This window comes from Podarcis erhardii (genome assembly GCF_964252035.2).
Source record: "Podarcis erhardii genome assembly, chromosome: 13".
NCBI lineage: Eukaryota > Metazoa > Chordata > Lepidosauria > Squamata > Lacertidae > Podarcis > Podarcis erhardii.
This window is the reverse complement of record NC_138502.1, coordinates 26,002,461-26,029,099: the sequence shown is the minus strand read 5'-3', so window position 1 is coordinate 26,029,099 and position 26,639 is coordinate 26,002,461. Positions and strand designations below refer to the sequence as shown.

At 44.7% G+C, this 26,639-nt stretch overlaps 1 protein-coding gene across 2 annotated transcripts in view; it reads left to right on the top strand.

Annotated features, from left to right (window-relative positions):
- SLC4A1 (solute carrier family 4 member 1 (Diego blood group)) overlaps positions 1 to 26,639 on the top strand; it is a 44,111-nt gene that overhangs the window by 7,181 nt on the left and 10,291 nt on the right. Inside the window, exons 1-11 of one of the 2 annotated variants that reach the window (XM_081836447.1) lie at positions 3,465 to 3,696; positions 12,492 to 12,568; positions 13,952 to 14,129; positions 14,707 to 14,842; positions 15,523 to 15,661; positions 16,947 to 17,025; positions 18,340 to 18,527; positions 19,257 to 19,458; positions 21,114 to 21,338; positions 23,046 to 23,194; positions 24,018 to 24,212. In XM_081836447.1, the coding sequence (XP_081692573.1) occupies positions 3,480 to 3,696; positions 12,492 to 12,568; positions 13,952 to 14,129; positions 14,707 to 14,842; positions 15,523 to 15,661; positions 16,947 to 17,025; positions 18,340 to 18,527; positions 19,257 to 19,458; positions 21,114 to 21,338; positions 23,046 to 23,194; positions 24,018 to 24,212 (1,785 nt within the window). In that variant the 5' untranslated portion in view covers positions 3,465 to 3,479. Of the gene's footprint in view, positions 1 to 3,464; positions 3,697 to 12,491; positions 12,569 to 13,951; positions 14,130 to 14,706; positions 14,843 to 15,522; positions 15,662 to 16,946; positions 17,026 to 18,339; positions 18,528 to 19,256; positions 19,459 to 21,113; positions 21,339 to 23,045; positions 23,195 to 24,017; positions 24,213 to 26,639 lie in introns of those variants that run through there. The other variant, XM_081836448.1, reaches the window with a different exon arrangement.

Genomic DNA, 26,639 nt, shown 5'->3' with positions numbered 1-26,639 from the left:
TACCTGAGTAAGCCTGACTTAGATGGAATCTGGAAATAGGAACACAGACATCTTTGACAGGCATTCCAGCTTGGAAGGAACACATGGGCTGAATTACAGTGTCCTCACATCTAAATTAATTCAAGGAAATTCAGATTGTATTGGGGTTTTCAAACTATGTTTGGAGTTTTGTTGTAAGCTTATTGAAGCTCCTCAATAAGGAGATCAGTAATGAAAGACAAGACATATTTCCTAGGAAAGGAGCTTGCTTCCACCACCTCTCTTTCCTTACAGTTTGTTACCTAGGGAGTGTCTTGGATAAATTCTAGCTAGGAATTGTGGAAAGAAATTTGCTTCGGTTCATCTTTTCATGTGAACCTACCAAATGCATTGTTCCTGAAACAATGTGCAAATAGAAAAAAAACCATCATCATTTGAATATCACACTTCTCTGAATTTTGCGATGCAGTTCTCCATTGTGCAAAAATACACATATTGGGAGGGGGTAAGTGTGCATCAAATTACATATATTAATGAAAATAAGGTGCACAAATGCATTAGGTTTAAAAAAATTGCTTGCAAAAATGTGCACATTACGCCAAAGTGCATAGAAAAATGTGTGTATTTGGAGAAATGTGTGCTGGTGAATATTCATGAGGAATTGCAAACTGATGCAGAAATGTGGCAAATTGAATTTAATGTTGGAAAAAGGAGAAAGTTAGAGAAAAAGAAATGATCACATTCAGCCCTCCCTAACTGAGCATGGCTAATTCACTCAGGACAATGGCAGAGCCAGAGTATAGTTGCCTGGCCAGTTCCTTGCTTCTTACATCAATGGAGTGTGGAATGTGTACTGGATTTCAGTGTCCTCTGCAGCAACACACAAGGTCTCCATGGCAGATGCTCAGGGAGGTTTCTCAGCAGGCAAATCATTATGGGAAGGATTCCCTGGAAAACTGCAGCAGGGACAAAGAGTTAAGTCCCCCTGTGCTCCATGCCAGGGTCCCAGTCCAGAGCAGCTCCCCTCCCTCCCCCAGTACACAGGCCCCAACTATGAGAGAAGCAATTCTTAAAGGCAGAATCATGTGAGCAATCTAATGTGTAATATTAGATGGAAAGAAATATGGGTGTGAAGGGGAGATTGTGTTGCACTGAGAAGGGGCAGGGTGGGGGTGTGTGAGAAGGGATGAAGGAGGCATGTTACTTCAGGTGAACCAACTGCTAATTACTGTTTGACCTCTGAACTTGCTGTAAGAAGAATGACCTAAGGTGGAAGCAGTGGATAAGCAAAGGATCTCTTGGCTCGTCTCGCCTGTGTTTCTTGTTACTAACTACCTAAATGGTCCTGTACCCAAACTCTGAAAGATCTGCTGCAGCGCATCTCTACCTCCAAGAAATGAGCAAAGTGCTGTTCAGTCCCTGCCATTTCCCTCCCCTCTAATTTTCACTTGCTCTAACCAGTGCAGATTCACCCCAAATGCGCCTTCTTGACTTGTTATCAGCAGCTTCCTTCCCAGTGCAAATAGAACCTGGGTGAGATGAGCAGAGGTGGCCCTAGAATTGGGCAGAGGGAAGCAGCTGTCTCTGGTGGCAGACACAGGGGGGTGGGGAGGTGAGGAAGATCTGTAGCAGTGAATGTACGTTGCATGCAGAAGGTCCCAGGTTCGATTCCTGACACCTCCAGATAGTGTTGGGAATCTCCAGTTCTTGAAACCTTGGAGAGCCACTTCCAATCAATGTGGGTGGACCAATGGTTTGATGTTGGCAGTCAGCTAGATGGACCAATGATCTGACTTGGTATATATAGAGGGTCATTCTGTGCCCTCTTCCCAATTCCACAGGTTGTCTTCTATGTTGGATTTATGCTCCATGGGGATTGGAGCATTCCTGAACTTGATACGTCTTAGCATTGCATTCAGTGGTGGCATTTGGGTTGTGGCAGCGGCAATGGCATTTGCTGGAAACCTGTACCCTTGTCATAAAGTGATTCTGAACAACCATACATGAAAATACATAAAACCCAGCACATTTTGCATGCCATGTTAGGCTTGCTATTTGTGTTTGGGTTCTTACACACTTTCTTAATTCCTAGTTCTTATTCACATCCCTCTTCCCTTGCAGAGGGAGAGGGCAGAATGGGGACCATGCAGGAGAGAGAAACTCTTCTATCACAGAGTTTATACCAAGGGTTCAAAGAGTGGTCAGGACCTTGTTTTCATTCAGATCCCTCTGCTCCCATCCACACTTATAGCATTCTTATAGCTTTGGGCATTCATGGCCTCCTCCCAAAGAATCCTGGGAACTAACAAAAATACAGCCCGTAACAAAATACAGTTCTCAGGCTTTTAATCTTAATGACCAGTATCAAAAGCTTCTCTCTCTTAAAGTCATTGTGAAAGAAAGTGCAATAAATGATGGGAAGCACTATGCAAAACAAGAGTCACAAAAAAACGCAATGCTAATCTTTTAGTAGTAAATGGCAGTGCTGCCTGGGTTGAACAGATAGTTGTTGTGCCTGTGAGCTGGACCATGTCTCTTGCTTACAATTTTCTGGTTGCTGTTTGTGTGTTCCAAGCAATGGCCTTGAGTTCTGGCATCCTCTGCTTTCCCATTCCTCAACCTGTTGTCTTGGGGCAGGAATGGTGTGCGATACAAAGAATGAAGGATAGCACTTTTCTCCTCCTCCCAGAGTCACATCCTCATCATACGTTTCAAGCACATTGTCAGCCTGGATAGCTCAGTTGGTTAGAGCATGCTGTGGATTACACCAAGGTTGCAGGTTCAATCCCCGTATGGGACAGCTGCCTATTCCTGCATTGGAGGGAGTTGGACTAGATGATCTACAACTGTATGATTCTATGAAGCAACAGGCTTCCCCCAAAGAATTGGGGGCCTGTAGTTTAACCCTCACAGGGCTACAATTCCTAGCGCCCTTAACCAACTGCAGTTCCCAGGATTCCTTAAGGGTGCTAAATGTATGGTATGGATGTAGCCTGTGTTCTCTAGGGCAGTGTTTCCCAACCTTTGGTCTCTAGCTGTTTTTGGACTACACTTCCCATCATCCCTAAACACTGGTCTTGCTCGCTAAGTATGATGGGAGCTGTAGTCCAAAAACAGCTGGTGACCCAAGGTTGGGAAACACTGCTCTAGGGGACTGAGCTGAGCAGTTTGTGTACTAGCTCCTTTCAGACATTTCTAAATTTAGAGTAAGTGTTCATTGCTGCCCTGCACAGCTCTTTACCCCTTCCTCAAGAAGGCAATCAGGTCAGCTCCAAAGGCAGGCACTCTCCAACCTAGGCATGATGTTAAAAGAAGTTTTGTAGGAAAGCAACCAGATTATGAACCCCGTAATCACCTTCAACGTGACTTAATGACACTTTGCCCATACCCTGCAGGGTCTGCATCCCCTTAGTTCACGCCAAAGCATTTCAGAGTGTTACCTGGCTGTGACAGTGGAGGAATTTTTGCAAAACAAACCCTAGTCAAGGAACCAGGGGCCCATGTTGTCCTCCCACCTCCACCCCCCCATTTCTGTACTTTCAGATCACCAAGTCAGCGCTTGCCAGCGTCTCTTTATGGTGTGTGTCTCTTTCTGTCGTTCCTTCTGGCCTGGTCACCGCCGGAGAGCGTATCACCTGAGTAGGAGAAGGAGGATGGAAAGGGTATCCCCCTCAGGGAAGGCAGGACACTTTCAGAGCTGTGAGGACAATGGACCAAGTGAGTGCCATGCAGTGGCATTTTCAGTGCAGTTATGATGTTGTGTAGCAGCTAAAAGATTGAGCTGCAAAACAAGGTTTTCCCTTTAAAAAATAAAAATTAAAAAATTCTGCCTCTGCCATGAACTAACTCATACAAAGTGACCTTAGGCAAGCTAACATTGTGTAACACCTGTACCATATATTGAAAGCACGTGGCTTCCCCCAAAGAACCCTGGGAACTGTAGATCACCCCTCACAGATCTATTGCAAGGAAGGTTATGAAGAGAGTTGTTAGTTAAGATAATTAAAAGTAATAGTGAAATTAAGAAATGCAAATTAAATGAAAAAGACTGAAAAATTTTCAGATGTGATTGATGGAAGTCCAAAAATTGAATAAGATATGAAATTATGTTAAATGACTGTTGAAAATGATATGTTAAAAACTAATAAAAATTTAAAAAGAAAAAAGAAAGCACATGGCTTCCCCCAAAGGACCCTGGGAACTACAAATCCCAGTACCCTTAACAAACTACAGTTCCCAGGATTCTTTGGGGGAAGATGTATGACTTTGGTCTCAGTTTCCTATCTGCGCTATGGGGAGAATAATACTAATTTACTTCACAGTAACACTTCTGAATACCAGTTACTGGGAACCACAGGAGGGGAGAGGGCTCTTGTGCTCGCCGGTTTCCCACAGGCATCTGGTTGGCCACTGTGAGAACAGGATGTCGAACTAAATGGCTCATTGGCCTGATCCAGCAGGTCCTTCTTATCTTCTTCATACATACTGTGTAGTTGAATACTGTAGCTTCAATCTAAGCAGTGAGCAATATGGATATGACATACATCATAAAATCAATTAAAATTAAGCATAAGGATTGTATGGGAAGTGCTTTGAAGACTCTAAAGGTTTGGTATAACTGTCCAAAACAATTAAGGTGGCATCTTCAGAAATGAATTGTGAGGGGGAAGAGTGCAAAATTCCTGGGTAATTAGCAGAGAAATAATCTCAGCCTCACAGATAATTGTAAAGAACGCTTTGGGAAAAAACCAGACAAAAATCCACACCAAAGTTTTAAAAGAATTCTGCAGTCTGAGTGCACCATGAAAATAATTTATGGAAATGAGTGCAGACCTATGCACGTTACAGAATTACCTTTAAGTTCCCTTCTGGCTTCTGTTATTTCTGCAGGCATTGCCAATATGATTTGAAACCTATCTTTGCAGCTGTGACAGCTAGAAACTTGCATATATATATATATAGAGAGAGAGAGAGAGAAAAATTAAACATCACATGCGAAGATGTGAAAGAAAGCCGTGATGGGTGCTTTTTGTTTTTTTTACAAAAACAGTGGCATTGGGAGAATGAAGGAACATTAGCGAAAGATATTTAACATTTTCACCACTAGCCACTTTTCTAATCCAAATGGTGACACCCCACCTCCTGACTTCCTTTCCCCACAGTTACAGAAGTATGTATATGGGGGAAATAACTGAAAAACATCAGGAATCCCACAAGGGGAAGAGCAGGGCAATATGGTGTAGGTTTGCCCACTGGATAAAGATCTACAGACCTATGCAGCTAAACACTCCTCCCTGTTCTCTTGTGTCTCTGCTCAGAATCATGCCCTCTCAAGGTCACTGGCAAAATGTTTAAGACTGAGGCTTTCTGTACCTTGGAGAGGTAAATAGGCCTAGCTGATTGGCACTGGGAACAGCTGAGGAGCAAGCCAATCACTGCAGTCCTTGGATGTGTCCAGCACCAATCACCTGAGGAAAGGTGAACAGTGGTGTTGCAGTAATCCTACCCCCTGCCTCCCCCACCGGCTATCTCACTGGTGCAAGGAATAGCTGAGGAGTGTACACACCAAATTTTGATCAAGTGTTGATCAGTGATCAGTGCCAAAGACCAGGGGAAGGGAACTGTGGGCCACATGGAAGTCAGGCAAGGGCCACATTATGGTGTGCGGGTTGCCCTTATGTGATATAGGACCACTCTCCAGCCAATCAGAAGGCTGGGCTGGGAGCCAATCTGAGCTAAAGGTTACCTGAGATGCTTTATGACTGGGACTATGACCTCTGCTTCTCGTCCTGTGGAAGCTGGTCCATACCGGACAGCAGCCACCTTACATTTTGCTCTGTGAGGGTTTTCTCCTTATCAGGCAATCAGTAACCCACAAGGATGTTTGCTTTCAGCTTCTCCTTGAATGCTTCTGCTATTGATGATAAATAAAGATTTTGTTTGAAATGAAGACAGAAGCCATTGAGTGTGAGCTGTTTCTGTTTACAGTTGGTTAAAAGCAGCTCTTTGGGTTATTGGTGTGTATGCGTGTGAGAGAGAACGGATGAATGTGAGCGATATGAAGAACCTTTCAACACTGTTTCAGTATAGGCAGTTGCCTGACTCCATCATTCTCAACATCATAATTTTTTTTAGCACCATCAGTGTGCAAATGGAGGTTTGCAGAGTGAACATGACCCAAAGTGCAGCCGGCTGAGAAATTCATTTTGAACAATGGAAATAAGGATGGTGGAGGGATGGTGGACGTAATAGATATGTCCAAACGCAGTTACACAAAGTGAAGTTTCAGTTCAGGATGAAGACTAAAGGGGATAAATCAAAGATCTAAGGAGTTCTGAGGCAGGATTTGAAGTGGGAGGGAGGTAGTGGTTTGGAAAGGAGCTCCAGACCAGACACAGGGGGCAGCAAAAGATGATGGTTGGATGTGTTTAAGGCAGTTGGTGGTATCCATCCACTCACACAAGGATTTCAGCTTGCTCAACGCAAGTTCCCCTACTTCTCCTCCAAAGGCACTCAATGACTGGTAAATGCCAGGCACTTGTTTCTAACTTTTGTAAGATTAAATATTATTGAATTTTAATTGTTGTCTATAATTTGATTCTAGCTGCTATGCAATTATTTACACACACACACACACACACACACACACACACACACACAGCCTTAGTGCCACAACATTTCTTGCTACACACCTGAGTGAAGCCTACCCCCCCCCCGAAGTCCTGCTCAGTTCCCTCCCCACAACTTAGCTTTCCGAGAAGTTGCTAGACATCATCCAGGCACTTTCAAGCCATACTTTGTCATTTTAAGGACCAGGGACTTGCAGATGGAAGGCAAGAAAGCTGAGGTCCTTGGGGATCTCAATTCTGCACCCCGTATGCAAATTTCTGTGCTTGTGCAGTGCAATCTCCAAAGTTTGGAACAGACGCAGTTTCAGCACAGTAACAATTAATGAAGATGGGAACCCTATAAGGGACGGGGGATAAATTCAATTCACACTGAAAGGCTAACATACCTAACAGGCATTTACCAAAGCAATGTGTGAACAGAAACCCAGCCACCCTTGAAAACTTGCCCTTCTCTGAATTTTGCCATGCAGTTCTCCAGCCCAGCAATGTGTACATGTAGATGAATATATCAGTGAAAACAACATGCAAAAATGATTTATACTACCGAAGATTGTGTGCAAAAAATGTGCATATTAGGAGAAATGCACACTAAAATACTGGTGAATTTTCATGAATACTTTTTTTAAAAAAAATCACAAAGTGATGTGGGAATGTGAAGAACTGAATTTAAGATGGGGGGAAATAGATTCACCCATCCCTAGATGCTGTGTTGAATTCTACTGCACCACACTCTCCCATTTGCCTGCTTTTCTTCTTTCTATTTTATCCTGCATCTTACTATTACTTGCTTTATCTTATTGCTCAGTGCTGTCTGCTGCAACTGTGCTCCTCTTATATACCAAGACCTTACCCAGCAGGGAACTTCACCTGGTGATTAATAAAGTGTCCTGGCTTAACAGTGAGCTTGAAGGGCTTGTCATGGCTTGGTAATGAAGCACTTCTTGCAACCCAACCTCTTGAAAGCCTCCAGGCTGGTCCCCTCACCTAGATAGGAGCCCAAGGCCCCCTTTATTTACTGTCAGCAAAGTTAGAGTGGCTTTCAATTTACTATGAACACAAAAACCACTTGTGACAGGAATCTGAGGGTGGGGCCCAGGTGTCCTGCTCTCTTGCCAAAAGGGGGGTTTATAGAGCCAAAACTCCAGGAGCTCTTTTCTTTTGGATGCCGGACAGTGGACTGTGCCTGCTTTTTAGGGTATGTGGGATAAAGTTGGTGGGGGTAGTGTGTGATTATGAATGGTAGGATCAGTACCATGGCCAGAGATGACCTTTTAAATGCATTTTTGTGTGGAAGAAGGTGAACATGTGTGCAAGAAACTTTGGATGTGGGTTGTGAGGGCTTTCTGAAAAGAATCAGAATTGTTTGAAGGGACTGGCACTGGGGACTTAGCACCATCTCTCTTGGTCTTGAATATGGAGGCGGTTGTTCCCATGTTGGAAGTGCCAAACCTCTCATCTGGAAGCTGTTTCCCCTGATCCGTGGAGATTTTCCACAGGGGGACATGCTGAAATAAATGCACTCTGCACCAACTCAGGGACGATGTAATGTATTCTTATACCCTACGTTTAATCTATTCTTATATCCTACGTTTAATGGGCTGTGGCATTAAACCTTGCCATCAGCTAAGACCAGGGTTGCACATACAGAATTATCAGTCTCCCCTGTTTGAATCTTCATTGTGATGGGCAGAACGGGGGAAATTTGTCGTAGAGATACCATCACAATTTGCAATTTGCAAAGAGGGCAACATTCTTTCTTGAACAGTGAGGGATATATTTGGTACTGACAATTTGTAGTGTATCCTGAAGGGTGTGGGTTTTTTGTAGGGAATTCACAGCCTATTTGTACATTGCAGTTGACATACAACAATGAAAATCCAGTTCCAGACTCTTAGTCAGGTAGGGTTCTGGGGAGGGGAGGCTGCACTTAAATTCCAATATACTTTCCCTTCGGAGAAGTTGATTTTGCTTAAACCTCAGAGCCTGAATGGTATCTGTATTAGGCATCAGGATGGTATTTGAGAGATCAGAGTGGCTGGTGGTGATGCTCACTGGGGTTTTCTTGTTTGATTTCCCCCCATTGCAAGTGACTTGGCTTGCTTGTTTGATGCTCCTGTTGTTGCCTCATGGGAACCATCCACAATGCAAACTCCTCTGTGATTGTGGCAGACACCATAGTCTGGATCTATGGGGAAGCTTGGAACTAGCTGGTCCCAACTTTGTGTGGAACTAAATGTGACGGTGGCAGGTCTGTGTCTTGAAACACAAGTCACTACCAAAGAGTGATGTGGAAGCCATTAAAAGTGAAGAAATTGTGCATGGAGGTGTTGAACTCTTCATGGCTTTGCCATTTCTCTGTTTTGCTCTCTTATACACAAACACACAAACACACACACACACACACAGAGAGAGAGAGAGAGAGAGAGAGAGAGAGAGAACACACTTTTTTGCTTGAACTCATCCCCACATTTGAAGATATAGCTTTGTGACATCTGATTCTGTACTTGGTCCAATGAATAGGGGTAGAGGGGTAGACTTTGGAATGCAATACAGTCGTACCTCGGAAGTCCGCTTCTACTTCCGAGGCTTCCTGCATCCAATCGGAAGCTGCGCCGTGGTTGCTGAACATTTTGGAAGTCAAATGGACTTCCAGAACGGATTCCATTCAACTTCTGAGATACGACTGTAATTGCTTTTTTGCTTCAGACCATGGGTAGGCAAACTATGGCCCAGGGGCCGGATCCAGCCCAATTGCCTTCTAAATCCGGCCTGTGGACAGTCTGGGAATCAGCGTGTTTTTACATGAGTAGAATGTGTCCTTTTATTTAAAATGCATCTCTGGGTTATTTGTGGGGCATAGGAATTCGTTCATATTTTTTTTCAAAATATAGTCCGACCCCCCCCCAAGGTCTGAGGGACAGTGGACCCGCCCCCTGCTGAAAAAGTTTGCTGACCCTTGCTTCAGACCAAGGATCCACTGAACCCAGCAGTCTATTCTAACAGGCCTGGACTAATGTTCCTGGAGCAGACTTCCCCAACCCGGTGCTCTCCAAATGTTTTAGACTACAACTCCCTTCATCTGTTGCCATTAGCTCTGCCAGTGAGGGCTGATGGGAGTTGGAAGTCCAAACACCTGGAGGGCACCAGGTGGAGGAAGGCTGCTTTGGAATCTCACTAACAAGATGAGGAGAAACAATGGCCTTTCCCGTCATTTACTTCCAGCATCTAGTAGCTGATAGCTCACACAACGTATTATTTTTGGCTCATGCAACATATTAGTCTATGTTTTAATAATCGTAATGCCAATTCATTGAGCAAATGGCAAAATACATGGAGTTAATATGCCAATTTTCAAAATATTAATTATATATATGCTATTTCTTTATGCTAAATGGGATGACCATGGCAGGAAATGCTGGCTGCTCCTACTTATCATAAGGGATCAATTTAAGATAAGGTCTTCACTGCCTTTTGGTGGTGAAAGTCATTTAGCATGCCATCCAGAATTCTGCTACTTGCCCAAGTTGTGAATAAATAAAGAGGTGATGTCATTTAATGGCTAAGAGAGTAAGCTATGAATCAGGATCTCCGCAGCTCAAAAGCGATCTATGCATGCCAAATATTTTATTATTATTAAATTGCTGACACTCTTCCATGCTTTTATACACATCAAATCACCAAAGTTTGATTTGGAGCCCTTTTTTTGAGAACTGCATAATTTAGATGTGCATTGTGTTCTTGGTGTAGTATCATTTTAAGGTGCTAAATGTTAAAATACGTAAGTCAGAGCTGCCATGGGGTTGGGGGCACCCTTTTCCTTGCCTCCCACACTCTACTCTGCACGAAAGCCCGAAACAATGGCTCCTTTTGCCCACTCAAGGTATGGCAGAGATTGTAAAAAACAAAGGCTGCTGTTTGGTCTCCAGTCCTGAAATGCAGGGTTGCCTGGATAGCGCCTGGAAGATCAGGAGTTGGAACCTTATGAGATAGAAGCAGAACCTAGTGGTTCCTGTTTGGGGGCAGACAAGATAGCCTGTCTGTGCCTGATATCTCATAGCCTGGTGGACATAGGGCTAAAACAGAAACACTGCAGCTTTTATGCAATTACCTGCTGCCTTTAGTTTGGCTTCTCAACCTGTGGTTTTACATTTTTTATTTTTTTTTTGAGACTCAGAGAATGATGCTAAAATCCTGAAGTTTCAGGTCAAACCCAGCATCCTGGCAACCCCCTCTAGAACCTTTCTCAAAGATCAGTTGCAGCAGCCAATATAGATAGAGCACCAACTTCCAGAAATTGACAGCAGGAGGACAATACCTGTCTTATCTTTTATGCTCAGTTCATATGAAGGTCCTGACTTCTGATAGTGGGAGGAAGAAAAGAAAACAGTGGGATTTCAAATGCCTATTCTGTTGGCTTTACAACAGCTAGACAAATCTTTGAATTAGGGTTACTGGAAATAAAAAGAAGGAGCTGTGAAAAATTGCAAGAGAACTCCGAGAAACTGGGTTTGCACCAATTGTCCTGATTTTCTGGTACCTGTCAGGGGCACAAAAGCTGTTCCCTACTTTGTCCCTGTCTTTGCCTTTTTGAAGAGATTGAACATTTGGAAGCTGCCATTTAGCTCAGTACTGTCTGTTTCATGGAATCGTGGAATTGTAGAGTTGGAAGGGACCAAAAGGGTCATCTAGTCCCACCCCCTGCACTGCAGGAATCTTTTACCCAATGTGCAACTTGAACCCATGACCCTGAGATTAAGTCTCTACACTGCCTGTCAGCAGCTCTCCAGGTTTTCAGGCCTACCTGGAAATACTGAGGCTCAAACTTGGAACTTCCTGCATGCAATCAGATGCTCTGCCACAGAGCTATATCTTTCCCACTGGGGATACATTTTACCTTTTGGTACTTGTGAACTAGAATGGCCATTCTTGATGTATCAGCCACTTCCACCTGGCCTCTAGAAACTCTTGCCTCTAGTGAGCACCATAGATTCACACATTTTATTCCATTCTGAAGGAGAGTCTCCACCCCCATTGTTCTACCTGGACACTCAGGTCCAGTGCCGAGGGCCTTCTGGCGGTTCCCTCACTGACAGAAGCCAAGTTACAGGGAACCAGCTAGAGGGCCTTCTCGGTAGTGGTGCCCTCCCTGTGGAATGCCCTCCCACCAGATGTCAAAGAGAACAACAACTACCAGACTTTTAGAAGATATCTGAAGGCAGCCCTGTTTAGGGAAGCTTTTAATGTTTGATGCATTACTGTATTTTTATATTTTGTTGGAAGCAGCCCAGAGTGGCTGGGGAAGCCCAGCAAGATGGGCGGGGTATAAATAATAAATTTGTTGTTGTTGTTGTTGTTGTTGTTGTTGTTGTTATTTTGCCTCCAGGGAGCTCTGGATGGTTAGGCTGAGAGAGAAGAATGACCACCTCAAAGTTACCCAGGGAACTACATGGCTGAGTGGAGATTTGAACCTAGGCCTTTCCAGTTGTAGTCTTAACAATCTAGCCAGTATGCCACCCTGATTCTAAGGACAAAGTTGATTCCGGTTGAGGGATATACACACACAAAAAACCCCTTCTGTCACACACCTGAAGTTCACCTGGGCCACACAAGAAATGGAACAAAGTGCAGTGAGACTTGATTAACTATTGAGACCCTGCAGGACAGTAGATACATTGCTGTGGACCTGGACAAGGAAGATCTAGAAACTGAAGCTTACTGGGTGTCCTTTGACAAGGCCATATCCCCCAGCTTAACTTTATTTAATATGGTTGTTGGGGGCATATAGTTGGGTAATTTCATGCATGCTGCCTGGAGCTTCTTGGAGGAATTTGGGGAAGGGGTGGAATTCAAAAGTAATAAATACACATATTTTCCTGTTGGCAGGTGGCTCCTCACCTGAGGAAGCATTAGGAAGTGGGAAGGCTGCCCCACCACCCTCCTATCGCAGAAACACACACGAGGTAAGTTCCTGGGGACCGGAGAGCTTTGAATTTTACTTTGTCTCACTAACAAGGAAGCTTTTCTTTCTGGCAGTGCTCCTTGTGTCTTTAATGTGCTCAATGCAGGGAGAAATTCAACAGGTGAAACTATCGGCCTCCCACTAAGCTATCTCTGTACTTGTGTGTTCAGACCCAGAAACCTTCCCCCTAAAATAAATTCACACATGACTCAAATTTTGGTTTGGTTTTTGGCAGAATTTAGGTGACAACCTTATTGATTACAGAAAGTGACTGGTTGCATAGGCTCTGGTTCAACTAGCTCCCTGCCATGCAGGTAGCACTGACCCAGGGTTCCAGCATAGGTCAGCCAAGGGTGAATACCTGGATAAGAGAAAAGCCGGGAACGGCCAACTCCTCCACGCAAATGTCCCCCTGGACTCAGGCACGGACACAACCCCCTCTCAGGGCTTGACCAAACCATCGAGTCCCCGGATTCCTTTAATGGAATATCCTTCACATAGGGATGGCGAGAGTGTTCTCCCATCCCTGTCACCTGAACCAGAGCCTATCCGCAACCTTACAAGTTGTGACGACTTGCTACGTGGCAGGCGAAACCCAAATGGCAACAGCCAATCAGCCAAGTGGGGAAAATTCCTGCCATGCCCCTGTCCCAACAATAGATGACACACGACGGCATAGCAAGGTCAAGCGCAGCAAGCCCTAAAAGTAGGGAGAGGTGGACGGGTGTTCTGAATGCACGAGCCGAAAGAGGAAGCTCTGGGTCATGTGCATGGGCATAAATAGGTCCCTCAAACCATTTGGACTGCATCCCATTGGCCAGATTGTACCCAGCTTCGAGGGACCTACCAATTGGATGTTGTGGCTAACCAATTATACCCACCCACAACACAGGGTGTCGGTTGTCCAGGTCTCTCCCTCTTTAAGGGAGGACACAATTTGTTGAATTTCTGCCTCTTTTGCTACTTCTCAAGAGACCTGGGCTGGATCTACACCGACCTTTTTAACGTATTAGAACAGTATTAGATATATCGTTCTAAAATGTCACAGGACATACTAGTAAGTTAAAAACGTTCTTTAGCGGGTTTTTTGTGTGTTGTCAAAAAGCAGTTTTCCTACTGTCAGTTGCTCTGCAGCGCCCTCTGGTGTCACGTTTTAATAACGTATCATTCACGTTTTAATAACGTATCATTCACGTTTTAATAACGTATCATTCACGTTTAATAACGTATCATTCACGTTACAAGCGAAAAACATAATATGTCCATCTATGTTATAAAAACCATAACTTATAAACCATGAGTGTAGATCTGCCCTAAAGAGCTCTGAAAGGGGAAGGGGAAAGGTGGCCACCATAATCGCAATGCCCTTTGCTATATTCCCCAGGCATTTGTAGAACTTCATGAACTGGTCATGGACAGGAACAATGAGCTTCGCTGGATGGAGGCTTCTCACTGGATCAACCTGGAAGAGGATTTTGAGGAGATGGGGCACTGGGGAAGACCACACCTCTCCTATTTGAATTTCCAGAGCCTTCTGGAGGTGCGCAGGGCTTTCAGCAAAGGTGAGCGAAATTGCTGTGAGGTTTGTGCCTGTTGTCACTCTGTGGCATTGAGGAAATGCAGCTTTTATGTATGAATTGGCCCTCAGGTTGAGCCCAGGCAATCATTTTTAGGAGCTGCTCTGCTTGCCTACAACACATAGGCAAATACACCCACCACTTCCAATTCCCTCTCACCTAAATTCTGATTCTACGATATTTGTCCTTGCAAAGGGGAAGATATAAAAATTCCAAATGACCATGTTGTTTCGCCCCTAGAAGAGATGTCCCTAGGATAATTTTGAAGACCCTGTCCGGGGCCCCATAAAACAAGGGTTATCTCTTTCAGGAAAGTTTAATATATATATATTTAAGGTAGCTTAGGGAAAAAAATGTGTCAACCCATTCAACAGCATGAGCATAACCTTGCTGAAAAATCTGGACTTTCCGAAATAAGAGTGACAACAATTTGCTGGGGGAACTGAATAGTCATCTGGAAAGATTCCCAAATCCTCTTCCTTTGTACCTTTGAAATTTTAGCAGGCATATCTTCTGAATTGTCGGGTTTCAGCCAGTGTGTTCCTTCTTTCTACTCTTCTAGGAACTGTTCTTCTAGACCTGCAAGAGAAGAGCCTAGCTGGGATTGCCAATCAGATGCTTGATGAAATGATCCATGAAGGGAAGATCAAGCCGGATGACCGAGAGTTAGTCTTAAGGACTCTCCTCCTTCAGCACAGGTACACTTCCAAAGCACAGCACAAAATCAGGGGGTGAGCCCATTCCCTCCCTTCTGGCTCCAAAGTTCAGCCAGAGTGCAGGAGTGTGTCCATATCATATGTAGTTTTTGTGCCTCTTAGAGAGTCTCTAGAGTGTAGTGTGTTGCGGATAACCCTAGACGCACTGGCGGAGGAAGAGGAGTGGGGGGGGAGCGCACTGCCCCCAGCAGCGCAATCACAGCAGGGTGCCATCGTGGCTGCCCCCCTGCCGTGCTGGGCACCATGCCCCCACAGGCCACGCCCCCGCCTGCTCTCCACCCCCCCCCCCCGGTGCCGGAGCATGAAGCTCCGCCACTGCCCAGACGTCCTCCTGAGTTTGAAGAAGGGGCAGGGAAATATCCTCACAATCATTTATGAGGGTTTGGAAGCTCAACACTACAGAGACAATACCTTTCCCAGCTAGGACTGGGCCTCATCTGCCCCATCTTGTGTGGGGTGTTGAGCCTACTGAATATTGGCTCCCAACTCCTCTGACAGTTTCACATGTATCAGTTACAGAAACCAGTAATAAAGTATTTATTAATTTTAATTATTTACTGGATGCTTGCTTGTCCGAGGTCTTAGACGTTAAACTCCTTCCCTCCCTGCCCCTTCTTTCTTTGTTCCTTCCCCTCCCCTCATTTATTTCCCCCTTTGTCCAGTCACCCTGATGGGTCTGCTTCAGTGGGGACTCTTCTGCCTGGGCGGCTGGACAGAACTGATGGCCAGGACTCAGGACAGCCACTTCTGCAAGAACATCACCAGATTGAGATGAAGACCTTCCCTGCTGACTCAGAGCAGGTAAGACAACTTTCAGTCAGTGGTTTTAGGAGATGGAGAAGACCAATCTTGTGAACGCAACTCCAGGAACTCTGGGACTTGAACCAGAATGGAGTCACACCGGGTAACGGCTGGGACCAATTTGTGATCAGTCCTTGGAGCCCTCTTCAGGTATAGAAGGGCACTTACAACCCACTGTTCATTTGTAAATCAAAAGCCTTTCGTTTTGTATGCCTGTTTGGCACCATAATATACTGATGCTCTGTCCTCCGAAGAATGCATGCAGATTAATAAGAGCACCTTTACTCAGAAGTAAGCCTCACTGAGTTCAATTGGATTTTCTCCCTGCTAAGTATACTTAGAGTTGCATCCTGAATCTGCAAAAGTTGTCATTTAAAAATATATATATATTTGGAAATAGGAATACAAAAATTGATATCAAATATCTTTTTTATCAAAGCTAAAAAGCTAATCTAAATAAAAAGACAGACCAGAAAGGGAAAGAGTGAAAGAGATAGAAAGACAGAGAAAGAAAAGTGGAAAAGGAAAAGAAAGAATATATATCTGTCAGCTATATATAAAAATTATTCAATACATCCACTTCAAGATAACACCCAACAAATCTACTTTTTATAAACCAACATTATATTCCATCTTCAGACGCAAAAGTCATGAGTGCATTTTCTTTTCCACACAAAAAGGCTATAAGAAGTTTCCAGTCTTTAGTAATTGTTGGCAATGACTTTTCTCTGATTAAACATGGCAACTTCTCAGCTAAATCCAGTAATTTTGACAACAGTTCCTCCATTGTAGGTAGTTATGAGTCTTTCCATCTTTGTGCATATCAACGTCTCGCTGCTGTAATCATATATTGAAAATGAAGTTCCATAGCCTTTTTCAAATTATATATTCCTAAGTCCCAAAAAGGAAAAGTTGCCATGTTTTCAGGGAAGGGTAAGTGCAAATATATATGCATTCTGAAAGCAGATTTCTGTTCCAATGGTCAATACTTGCATTTATTTTAAAGAAAAACTAGTACAATATTTAAAAACAACAATAACCCAAGACCCCCACCAAACAAAGCAGAACTTCATATATACATGTTAGATTTGGAGTTGACATTCATGTGCTGAGACCAGAGGAATAAACGACTGAAAATTCTAATTCATTCATAGAAATGAAAACATCGTATTCTCAGAATCTCCCATTCTGAGGGCAGCAACAGAGCACATACTGTGAAATGAACTTGGGCCATGTCAACCTGCCTCATGACCTTGGGGGTTAACTGCTTGTTCTCTTGTTGCAGGAAGGCTCCAGCGGTGGTATTAAGAAGCCACTGGCAGATAAGATCCCACCTGATGCAGAAGCGACACTGGTCCTGGTTGGTAAGTACTTTTAACATATGCAATGGCACTGTTAGGACTGGATGGTGGGACCCTCATAGCCCTGGGACCTTCAAATGGTGCCAGAGAGCCAGAAGTGGCAACACATATATAAGGAAGGGTAGCGCTTTGGCAGGGTGAGAGTGGCAGTGAGGTGAGCCAATCAGACACCACCTATGGGGTTGTGGAGGGGCCAATGAGAGTCTTAGAGCAATGAGGAGAGACCAGGTGAGAGATCATGGTGGCACTCTGTGCTCTCATTCCCAAAAAGTGCTTTGGGGGGGCTGCAATTTGCGCAACCACCCGCAATGCACATTTTGGGGCATCACCAAAGATTGCACCCCAAAAAAGCACTGGGGGGGGCAAGATCACAATGCAGGTCATGTAACTCACCCAGGAGCACATCTTGAAAGACGCATGTCCTGATTTTTGACCTGAAAAAGTTGGGCAGTATGGACTGTGTGACTGCTCCGATACCATCGTGAACACAAATAATAAAGAATACCTAATAAACAGAATGTCTGGAGGGCTCCTTTCTCAGAGGTCCCCTGATATTGGAAGAGAAAAGAAAGAACACTGAATGGGACCCAGGGCCTCAGTAGTCTGTTTTAGAGCTACCCTATTTAACCACAAAAGACTAGCAAAAGCATTTCTCTGCTCTCAACTCCACCTTCCTTCTTCCTTTCTTTCCTCTTCCCTTTTTTTTAAATAAAAAAAATAACCAAATTTAAAATCACAAAAAATTTAACCAGATTCAAAATGTCTGTCCAGCATAGCCTTAGACGTTTTGGGGTTTGAGATGGAAAATCCCCAAAAGATGCTCCCTCCGGTTGCTACAAATATATTATTTTTTAAAACAACAACAACAACTGACAACTTGCTGGAGTTTACAATTGCCACAAATTTGCCCCTCCACCCTACATAATGGTAGAGCCAGTCCTGATTCAAGCCAACATGGGATATAATATAACTTCTTCCTTCTACAAGATGTACCATATGCTAATCTAGCAAGTTTGGGAGGAAGGAAGTATGTTCTGGTTCTTGCTTGTCTTGTGCGTTTTGTCAGGGGGAGCCATGTTTCTCCCTGGCAAAAACGCTGCTTCGCTTCTCTGTCTGGCTTAGCCAAACTCATTTGCAGACTTTGCTCACTTTGCTGTCTCTCGTTTTCTTCCCGTGTCCCTATTCTCTTCCATTCCACCTCCCTTTGCCTCTGCCTGGATCCCTTCCTTTCCTGCACATGGTTTGTGTTTCTTTTTCTTTCTGTTTCTGTGCTAAGCCCCCTAAATGATGCCCCATACCCATCCATCCTCCCTTCAGGCCGTGCCAGCATTGTGGACCATCCCACTCTAGCCTTTGTGCGCTTGAAGGATGCTGTAGAACTGGACTACGTTCTGGAGGTTCCTGTGCCTGTCCGATTCCTTTTTGTGGTTCTGGGCCCAGATTCCCCTCACGCCAACTACTACCATGAGATCGGGAGAGCCATTTCAACAATGATGTCTGAAAGGGTAAGTTGGAACCCTCCATAGCTTCAACTTGCCCTAGAAAGTACAGTGGTACCTCAGGTTACAGACGCTTCAGGTTACAGACTCTGCTAATCCAGAAATAGTACCTTGGGTTAAGAACTTTGCTTCAGGATGAGAACAGAAATCGTGCAGCGGCAGCAGGAGGCCCCATTACCTAAAGTGGTATCTCAGGTTAGGAACAGAGGTTAGGACCTCTGGAATGAATTAAGTTCTTAACCTGAGGTACCACTGTAGTTGGAATTTCCTTTCATGGAAGGAAGGATTGTCTAGGTTAGGCATGGGGAACTTGTTGTTTTCCAGGTCTTGTTTTCCATCACCTCTGACCATGCTAGCTGAAGCTGGGAGTCCAGCAACATCATTCTGCAGGGCCACAGGCTTTTCCCATCCCTGTTTTAAGATCTAGAATTTCCCTGCATCTGCTCATTCACCTGAGTATGGTAGACAGAAGCACTCTGGAAAGGGTGGACCTCATACTCGTGTTGCAAGCTTAACTTACCGTAACTCTTCTGGAAAAACAGGAGCTAAAAGGGTTAAAAGTAGCATGTTAAATTAAACAATGTGGACCTGGCCATGTGCCACAAGCCATGTCATCATTCAGGACACAGGAGGATCCTGCGGAAATTTACCCCAGGAACTGCCCCTTTTACGAATCCTCCCAAGCACAACATTTGCCTCCCTGAGTCTCCATGTTTTTCCTTCTTCCCTGACTAGGTGTTCCGCCTTGACTCCTACATGGCAGGAAGTAGGCAAGACTTGTTGAAGAGCCTGGATGCATACCTGGACTGTTGCATTGTTGTCCCGCCCTCTCATATCCAAAGTGAAACGCTCCTTAAGTCGTTGTTCCCAGTGCAGAAGGAGCTCCTGCGAAAAAGGTACCGGCCAGAGGAGAGGACAGAGCCCACTAAACAGCTTGGTATGTATGAATCACTGTGGGGTGATCTGCAGGGAACTTTGCCTGATCGCTACCAAGGGAATCTAGGAAGCTGCCTTAGGCTGAATCAGACGATTCTCTCATCTAGCTCAATATTGCTTCCACTAAGGGCCCATCCATACTTATGTTTTGGACATCACTTTCTAAGCACAGGTTTGTGCTTTCCTGGTCCATGTCCAGGCACTCCTCCGCCTCCACTGCTTTCCCCAGGAAAACCTGCTCTTTGATGTGGAATTGGAACAAACAGCAACTCAGGTTTTCAGTGGAATTGTTGTCTGCGGTAAAGAGAGGGTTTTCATAGGGAAAGCACCAGGGCAAAACAAAGCACTTGGACACGGAGATTCAAAGTGCAGACCTGCAAATAATAATAATAATAATAATAATAATAGTAATAATTTTACCCTGCCCATCTGACTGGGTTACCCCATTCACTCTTGGCAGCTTCGAACATATATAAAAACATAATAAAGCACCAAACATTAAAAGCCTAGAATGTGACACAAAAGGGGGTCTGGAAGAGCCCTAAGTGGAAGTGGCCCTCCAGGATATCAGACAGGTCTCCTAGCCTTACCTGGAGATGCTGAAGATTGAGCCTAGACTCTTCTGCATGGTAAGCAGATGCGCTCTCCCTGAACTATGGTACTTCTCAGATGTTGTATATTTGTATATCACATAGAGAGTTTTAAATATTAAGTAGATTAGCGTTGATGAAAAACACTATGAACATGCTCAGTGACACATGCCTCTTCGGGTTGTAGCCAATGTTAGTCTCACTCACAATAGACCCGTTAATGTAAAGTTACTAAGTTAAGTTCGCTAATTCACGGGGCCTACTCTGAGCAGGAATTAGTTGGCTACAACTCTATATTCTTACCTCCCAAGTTTGATAGGTGAGCAGGGCCACCCAGCTTTCAATCACCTGATGTTACAGTAACATCAGGCAACCTGTTATCACCCAAACAGTTTGGTGCGTTTGCTCCCACATGGCTTAATTACATTTGCAGAATTTTTAAACATAAATATTTTTATACATGTATTTTTATTGATTTTCAGAAGTGTCTAATAAACTCATTTTGTATGCAGGTTTGACTAATGTACACATTAAAACAACTTCTAATAGAGTGCATTTTTAACACTATTTTTACTAATATATTCATTTTTATGCATACTTTCCCTTGATGTATGTATTTTTGTAAACATTGCTTGGTTGTAGAACTGCATCGCAAAATTCAGGTAAGTGAGAATTTCAGAGGATGGTTATGCTTTGGTTCTCACATTGCTTTGGAACCTGAATTTGATGGATTCAGCTTTAAACAAGAACCAAACAGAATTCTTCCTCCATCCCTGCAGCTGCCCCACACCTAATGTCATAGATAATGTCAGGTGTAGGGCAGGTGAGTGTAGCTTTGCCAAACCTCACAGGCCAAATGTGGAGACCTGTTGTGGGGTTCCTCACCGCTGCCTTAAGCGCTTCCCACAAGATTTTGGATGAAACTCATGAGCTCCACATAATGCAAAAACTATGTTTGCAAAAAACGAGGCTTACAGCCCTATTGCGGCCCCCAGTAAAACATCAGTCCTCTTTTCCCTTCATTCATTCAGCCTTGTCAGTCCCTGTGTTCTTATGTCTCATACAGAGCAAGAATTGCAGGGCCAAGCCTTCAAGACCCCAGAAAAGGATGATGATGACCCCTTGAGCAGGACTGGCCGGCCTTTCGGAGGGCTGGTGAGGGACATAAAACGCCGGTACCCCAAGTACCTCAGTGACATCACGGACGCTCTCAATGCTCAGTCTCTGGCTGCCGTCATCTTCATCTACTTTGCTGCCCTTTCTCCTGCCATTACCTTTGGAGGCCTTCTGGGTAAGGGAGCTGGGGCTGCTCGCTGCACCCTGACAAGTAATCACAAACTGGTTATCAGTGGGGAAGTATTGTTATGAAAATGAGGGAAACATTGCATCAAACTGGAGTTCCCAGCAGCTCAGCACTACTTCCCCTCTTGGGTTTTTTCTGGACAAAACAGGACAGGAAGTAGAATGACATAAAGTTTCCCAGCAGGTTAGGCTATGCTGGTTTGTTTGTTTTCTTCACATCCTTCTCATATGTAGGTGGAGCATGGCAGGGGCGAACAAAGGCTGACCAACACCGAGGGTACGGCAAACCACCGGCTGCGCACGCATTGCGCCACTACGTACAATACATGCATAAAACACTGGGCATGTGTTGTATGTAGTGGTTTGCCGCCGGCACCACCTAAGTGCCATACGCACAGTGGTAGGATCCTCTGCTCGTGGCTGCAGCAGCAGCAGAGGGATCCTCTGGCTGTAGCGGCGAGGGAGGGATCCCACTGCCATCTGTACAGCGCTCAGGCGGTGCCGACAGCAAACCGCTATGTACAGCACATGTGCAGCATTGCTACGTACAGCGCATGCATGCAACACCACGCACGCATTGTATGTAGCGGTTTGCCGCCGGTGCCGCTCGAACGCCCTACAGACGGTGATGGGATCCTCTGCTCGCTGCTGCAGCTACAAACGGAGGATCCTCCACATGCAGCTGCGGTGGTGCGATGGCTGCTCGTGCTGCTGCGCCCAGGGGTGAGCACCCTGCGGAGTGCCTTCTTGTCACCCCTCCAGACATGGCACTGGGGGGGCGCTATCCACCCCCCTTGTGACGCCACTGGGACTTGGCCACATGAACAACAGCTAGAAAATTATGCCAGAAAAACCCTATTAGAGGCTACTTCCATGTCTTGCTTGCTGACTGATTTGCTTATAGAACAGTTTTATACCACTATTCCCATAATCAATGCTCCAACGTAGCTTACATGTAAAGTAAATAGTTATAAAAGCAATTTAAAGCACAAAAACATCTGTATCACCTTTGGACTGCAGGCACTCCTTTGCTACTCATCTTCAACTATGTGAAATTTATTTTTTGACATTTATTTTATTCTTTTAATGGCTGGATGCTGGTAAACTAAGAGACCTTGGTGACATCTCCTCCAGCCAAGGGGTTTGGGGAAGAATAAGAAAGATAAACTCTGGCACACCTTCCGGAAAGATCTCTAGCTTACATTACAAAGCAGATACTTAATAGACCTGGTTATTTACTCAGCAAGGAAAATAGTTTGACCATTTTAGCAGTCACCCCCTCCCTGGTTGTTGTTTCTTTTGCAGAATCCTGTCTTACAGCTATAAAATCAGAGGACTGGAGGGGACCCTGAAAACCAAGGCCACCCACAACCCCAAACTCATTACAGTAATTAAGGCTGGTGATAGATGGCATTTTTTAAATAGGACTTAAAGGGATTTTTGCTCATGGTGTGTGTCCACTCATGTCACTTTCAGCTTCAACAAGCAGGCTTTTGTTTTGTTATCAACAGCGAGACAAAAGAAATAAGGATGTGCCTTGAGAAGTTAAACTTCTCTTAAGAAGAAGCATTGTCTATCTCCAGTTCAAAAAATTTCAGCCCTCTTACTGATGTGCCAGTTAGATCTCTGAAGTTTCTTAAAGCAGGAAACACCCCAGGTTTGTTCTTTCTTGCCGATAATCTGCTGTTGCTTCCAGGTGAGAAGACTGAGAAGCAGATGGGAGTATCTGAGCTTCTGATCTCCACGGCAGTCCAGGGTGTCATCTTCTGCTTGCTTGGAGCTCAACCTTTGCTTGTGATTGGCTTTTCTGGCCCCCTTCTGGTCTTTGAAGAAGCCTTTTATGGGGTAGGTATCCTGTTATAAATAACATCCCTGTTGAATGATTACCTGTTTCAACACACTGAAAAGCTTCTTTAAACTTATGCAGGCCCCAGATCCACCCTACACTGCTTTTAAAACAGGGTAGGCAAATTCGAAATGGAGGACAGTTCTATTATTCATGGTCTTTAGCTATTACATGAAATGGAACTTCCATGTTTGCAGGCAGTATATCTCTCATTACCAAGAACAGCATAGAACCCTAACCACTTTCTAGGTGGTTCTAGCTGATCACAGATGGAGACAGAATGCTAGATTAGGCAGCTTTTGATCCAGTAAAACCATTCTGCCTGAGCGTTTGCAGGTTTATTTCCATAACCCTAAGACGGGGTGGGAAGCATCTTGCCCTCCAGATGTTGTTGGACTCCAGTTCTCATCCGCCTCAGCCAACATGACTAATGATCAGGGATGGATGGGAGCTGGGAGTCTAAAAACATTCACATTCCTGTCATAAATGGCAGAAACTTGCTTCCTTTTAAAAGATCAAAGCTCAGATTCTTAAGATGTTGAACCTCACATGTACCAAACTCTGCTTGCTTGTTGTGACCAGAAGCACCTGTGCACTATACCCAGACCTGGCTATAAATGTCTATGCAGGTTTCACAGGAGGAACGGGCTACAAGATTTCAGCATGGCCCGTGTAGCGTATCACGAGAAGGGCCAATACTCTACATTCTGGATAGCTGTTTAATTCCAGAGCAAGTTCAGCTGAGGGGGAAAGAACCATCAACATCTCACTAGCTTCTCCTGTGCTTTCCTCTCTGCACCCCACCCGTTTCTCTCTACACAGTTTTGTCAGAGTTTAGAGATTGGGTACCATCCGGGGAGAGTCTGGATCGGCCTCTGGCTTATAATATTGGTATTGGTGGTGGTGGCTTTTGAGGGCAGCTTCCTGGTCCGTTACATCTCCCGCTACACCCAGGAGATCTTCTCCTTCCTCATCTCCCTCATCTTCATCTACGAGACTTTCTTCAAACTCTACAAGGTAACATGGCTTATATTTCATTCTCCCTCCCTTCCTTTCCAGGGAGCAGCTTTGCTGGCACAGGGAACAAGCTGCTTCATGGCCACAGGGTTCCTCAAGACCTGAAAGTTGGTCCATCATGGCCGTGTTTGAGCACTGAGCTGTACATAGTACCTATTTTCCATTGTCTCATGTGTGGCTTGGCTTCCTTTGTGCTTGAATGCTGGATCCTGAGAGATTTGGGGCCCATCCACATTATCATTTGTCCAAGAGGCAGCATTATTATTATTATTATTATTATTATTATTATTATTACATGGACAGGTGGAGTCCCCCTAACCCCAGACAACCCCCGAGCAGAATAATGACTCAAGAAAATGCGCTATGGGATTAAAATTGCCACAACTTTATTAGGTTTCAGATGTAGGGAGACCTTGGCTCAGGCATTGGGCATTTATCCTTCCCAGTCCCCAGCCGGGGATCTGGGAGACATCAAGGTTATCCAGAATGTGTGGGGTTTGGGCTGGCTCTGGAGAATATATGTTCAGGCAGAAAGCCCGCCCCCCCCCCCGTTTCGCCGCCATTGCAGGGGAGAGCAATGACAACCTCTTGGCATATGGCCAATGCCTCCCCTCAAAACGACCCCTTTAACGGGGAACCCTGGGATCACCACCGCATGGGGGGTGTGGGTCACCGCTTCACGCCCCCCCCCCCATTTAGGAAGATAGACTAAAGGATTCTGCCCAAAGCCTGAAACTGCCACCCGAGGCCACAAAATCGCAGTCTTGACGCCAAAACTACCTACACCTGAAAAGGCCCTTTGCCATCCGACATCCATTCCAAAAGGCCATGCCTAATGTCGCTCAGTCAATTTCAGCTCTGTGACCAGAAATCACAGGGTAAATGGAAGTGTGGCTGGGCTCTTGGTCTTGAGTTCTGAGCATGAAAAATGACCCGTCTTCAGACTTTTCATGTTGTCTTCAGGCAGACTGCAGTTAAAGCACAGTTAAAGCACATGACTAACCTCAAAAAAAATCCTGGAAACTGTAAATTGTATGGTCCAGAGCTTGGAGTTTTAGCTCTGTGACTGAGGAAACTACTTCCTCCCAAAGGAGCACAGGGAAGCTCAGGCCCAAACTGTATGTTACAAGGAACACACAGCATCTTCCTTACAAAGTTTTGTTAAAGACACACGGTATCCGTGTAAGAATGTAAGATATGTTTATGAAGCTGCCATCTAGTGGCCAAAAGTGTTTCTTGAGGAAAAAATTGGAACTGAGCATGCCTATGGCCTTTGGGAGTGGTTCCAAGATGGATGTCAAACTAAAAACTATATAACAGAAACCAAGATATTAAACCAGTTATTGTTCATTATAACTCTCACAGCTTGCTCGTTTCTGCCTGCCTCACTCCATTTCAGAGCTTGATGGTGTCATGCTGCTTCTTTAATTAACCATTGTCTCGGAGGCAATATGTGAAGAACGGCAGCTGTGTTTCATGTTAGTCATTTGCACCTCAAGCATCTTTCTCAGTGTTCTCCATCCCATTGTTTTGGGTCATCAGGTGAGCAAGAGACAGGACTTCGAGGTTCTCAGATCTTATCCCCACAAGCTTTTTTTGAACCAAAGTTGCAAGGGTTTTTTTATTACAAATATACAGTCATTTGCGTGTTTGTTCCCTGTGGCAACCAGCCCTGCCACATTTATTCCCATTTTACAGATGGAAAAACCAAGACAGGGAGGCACAAGACTTTATCCAAAGCCACCCACTAAGTCCATAAGCGAACAGTGTATCTCCCACATGCATTAATATGTGCTCTGTTAATCTCAGTTGATGTTCCCTGTGTATTATTGCATTTCTGCTACTGAGATGAGTCCTTTTGTCTCAGCTTGTTACACCTTCCCCCCCCCTCCACTGCCCCCAAATCTTTGACCATGCATAATTACATATTATGACGACGGTGACACCTTCTACAGTCTCCACCTTCTGAAATCCTCTAGAATTGCTATAGGTAGCCCCTCCTCTCCCTCTGCCCCTCACTGGTAACATTTTGGCCACAGGAAGCGAGGCTGTCATGACATGGTTTCCATAGAAACTGAAGAGCAGAAGCAAGAAAGGAGAGATTGAAAACATGTAGGAAGAAGGGAGAATGAAATGGAGCTCTTGCAAATGTTTAGAAATTAGACTGGGTGGACTAAGTGCATAGGAGACGAGCCTTTCGGAGACAGATGTTTGAAGGATATGCAGCAGAAATGTGGGGCAAGGACCTAAGAACGGGGCAGAGGTTTCAACCTTGAGTCCCTGTTAGCACTGAGGTCTGCACAATATATTTTTGTTACTTATTTTATTGACTAAATTTGTATGCCTCCCTTCATCCAAAGATCACAGGGCGGTTCGCAACATAAACTAGGCCTGACCTATGTTTGCAGCGGATCGAAGGGCTAGAGC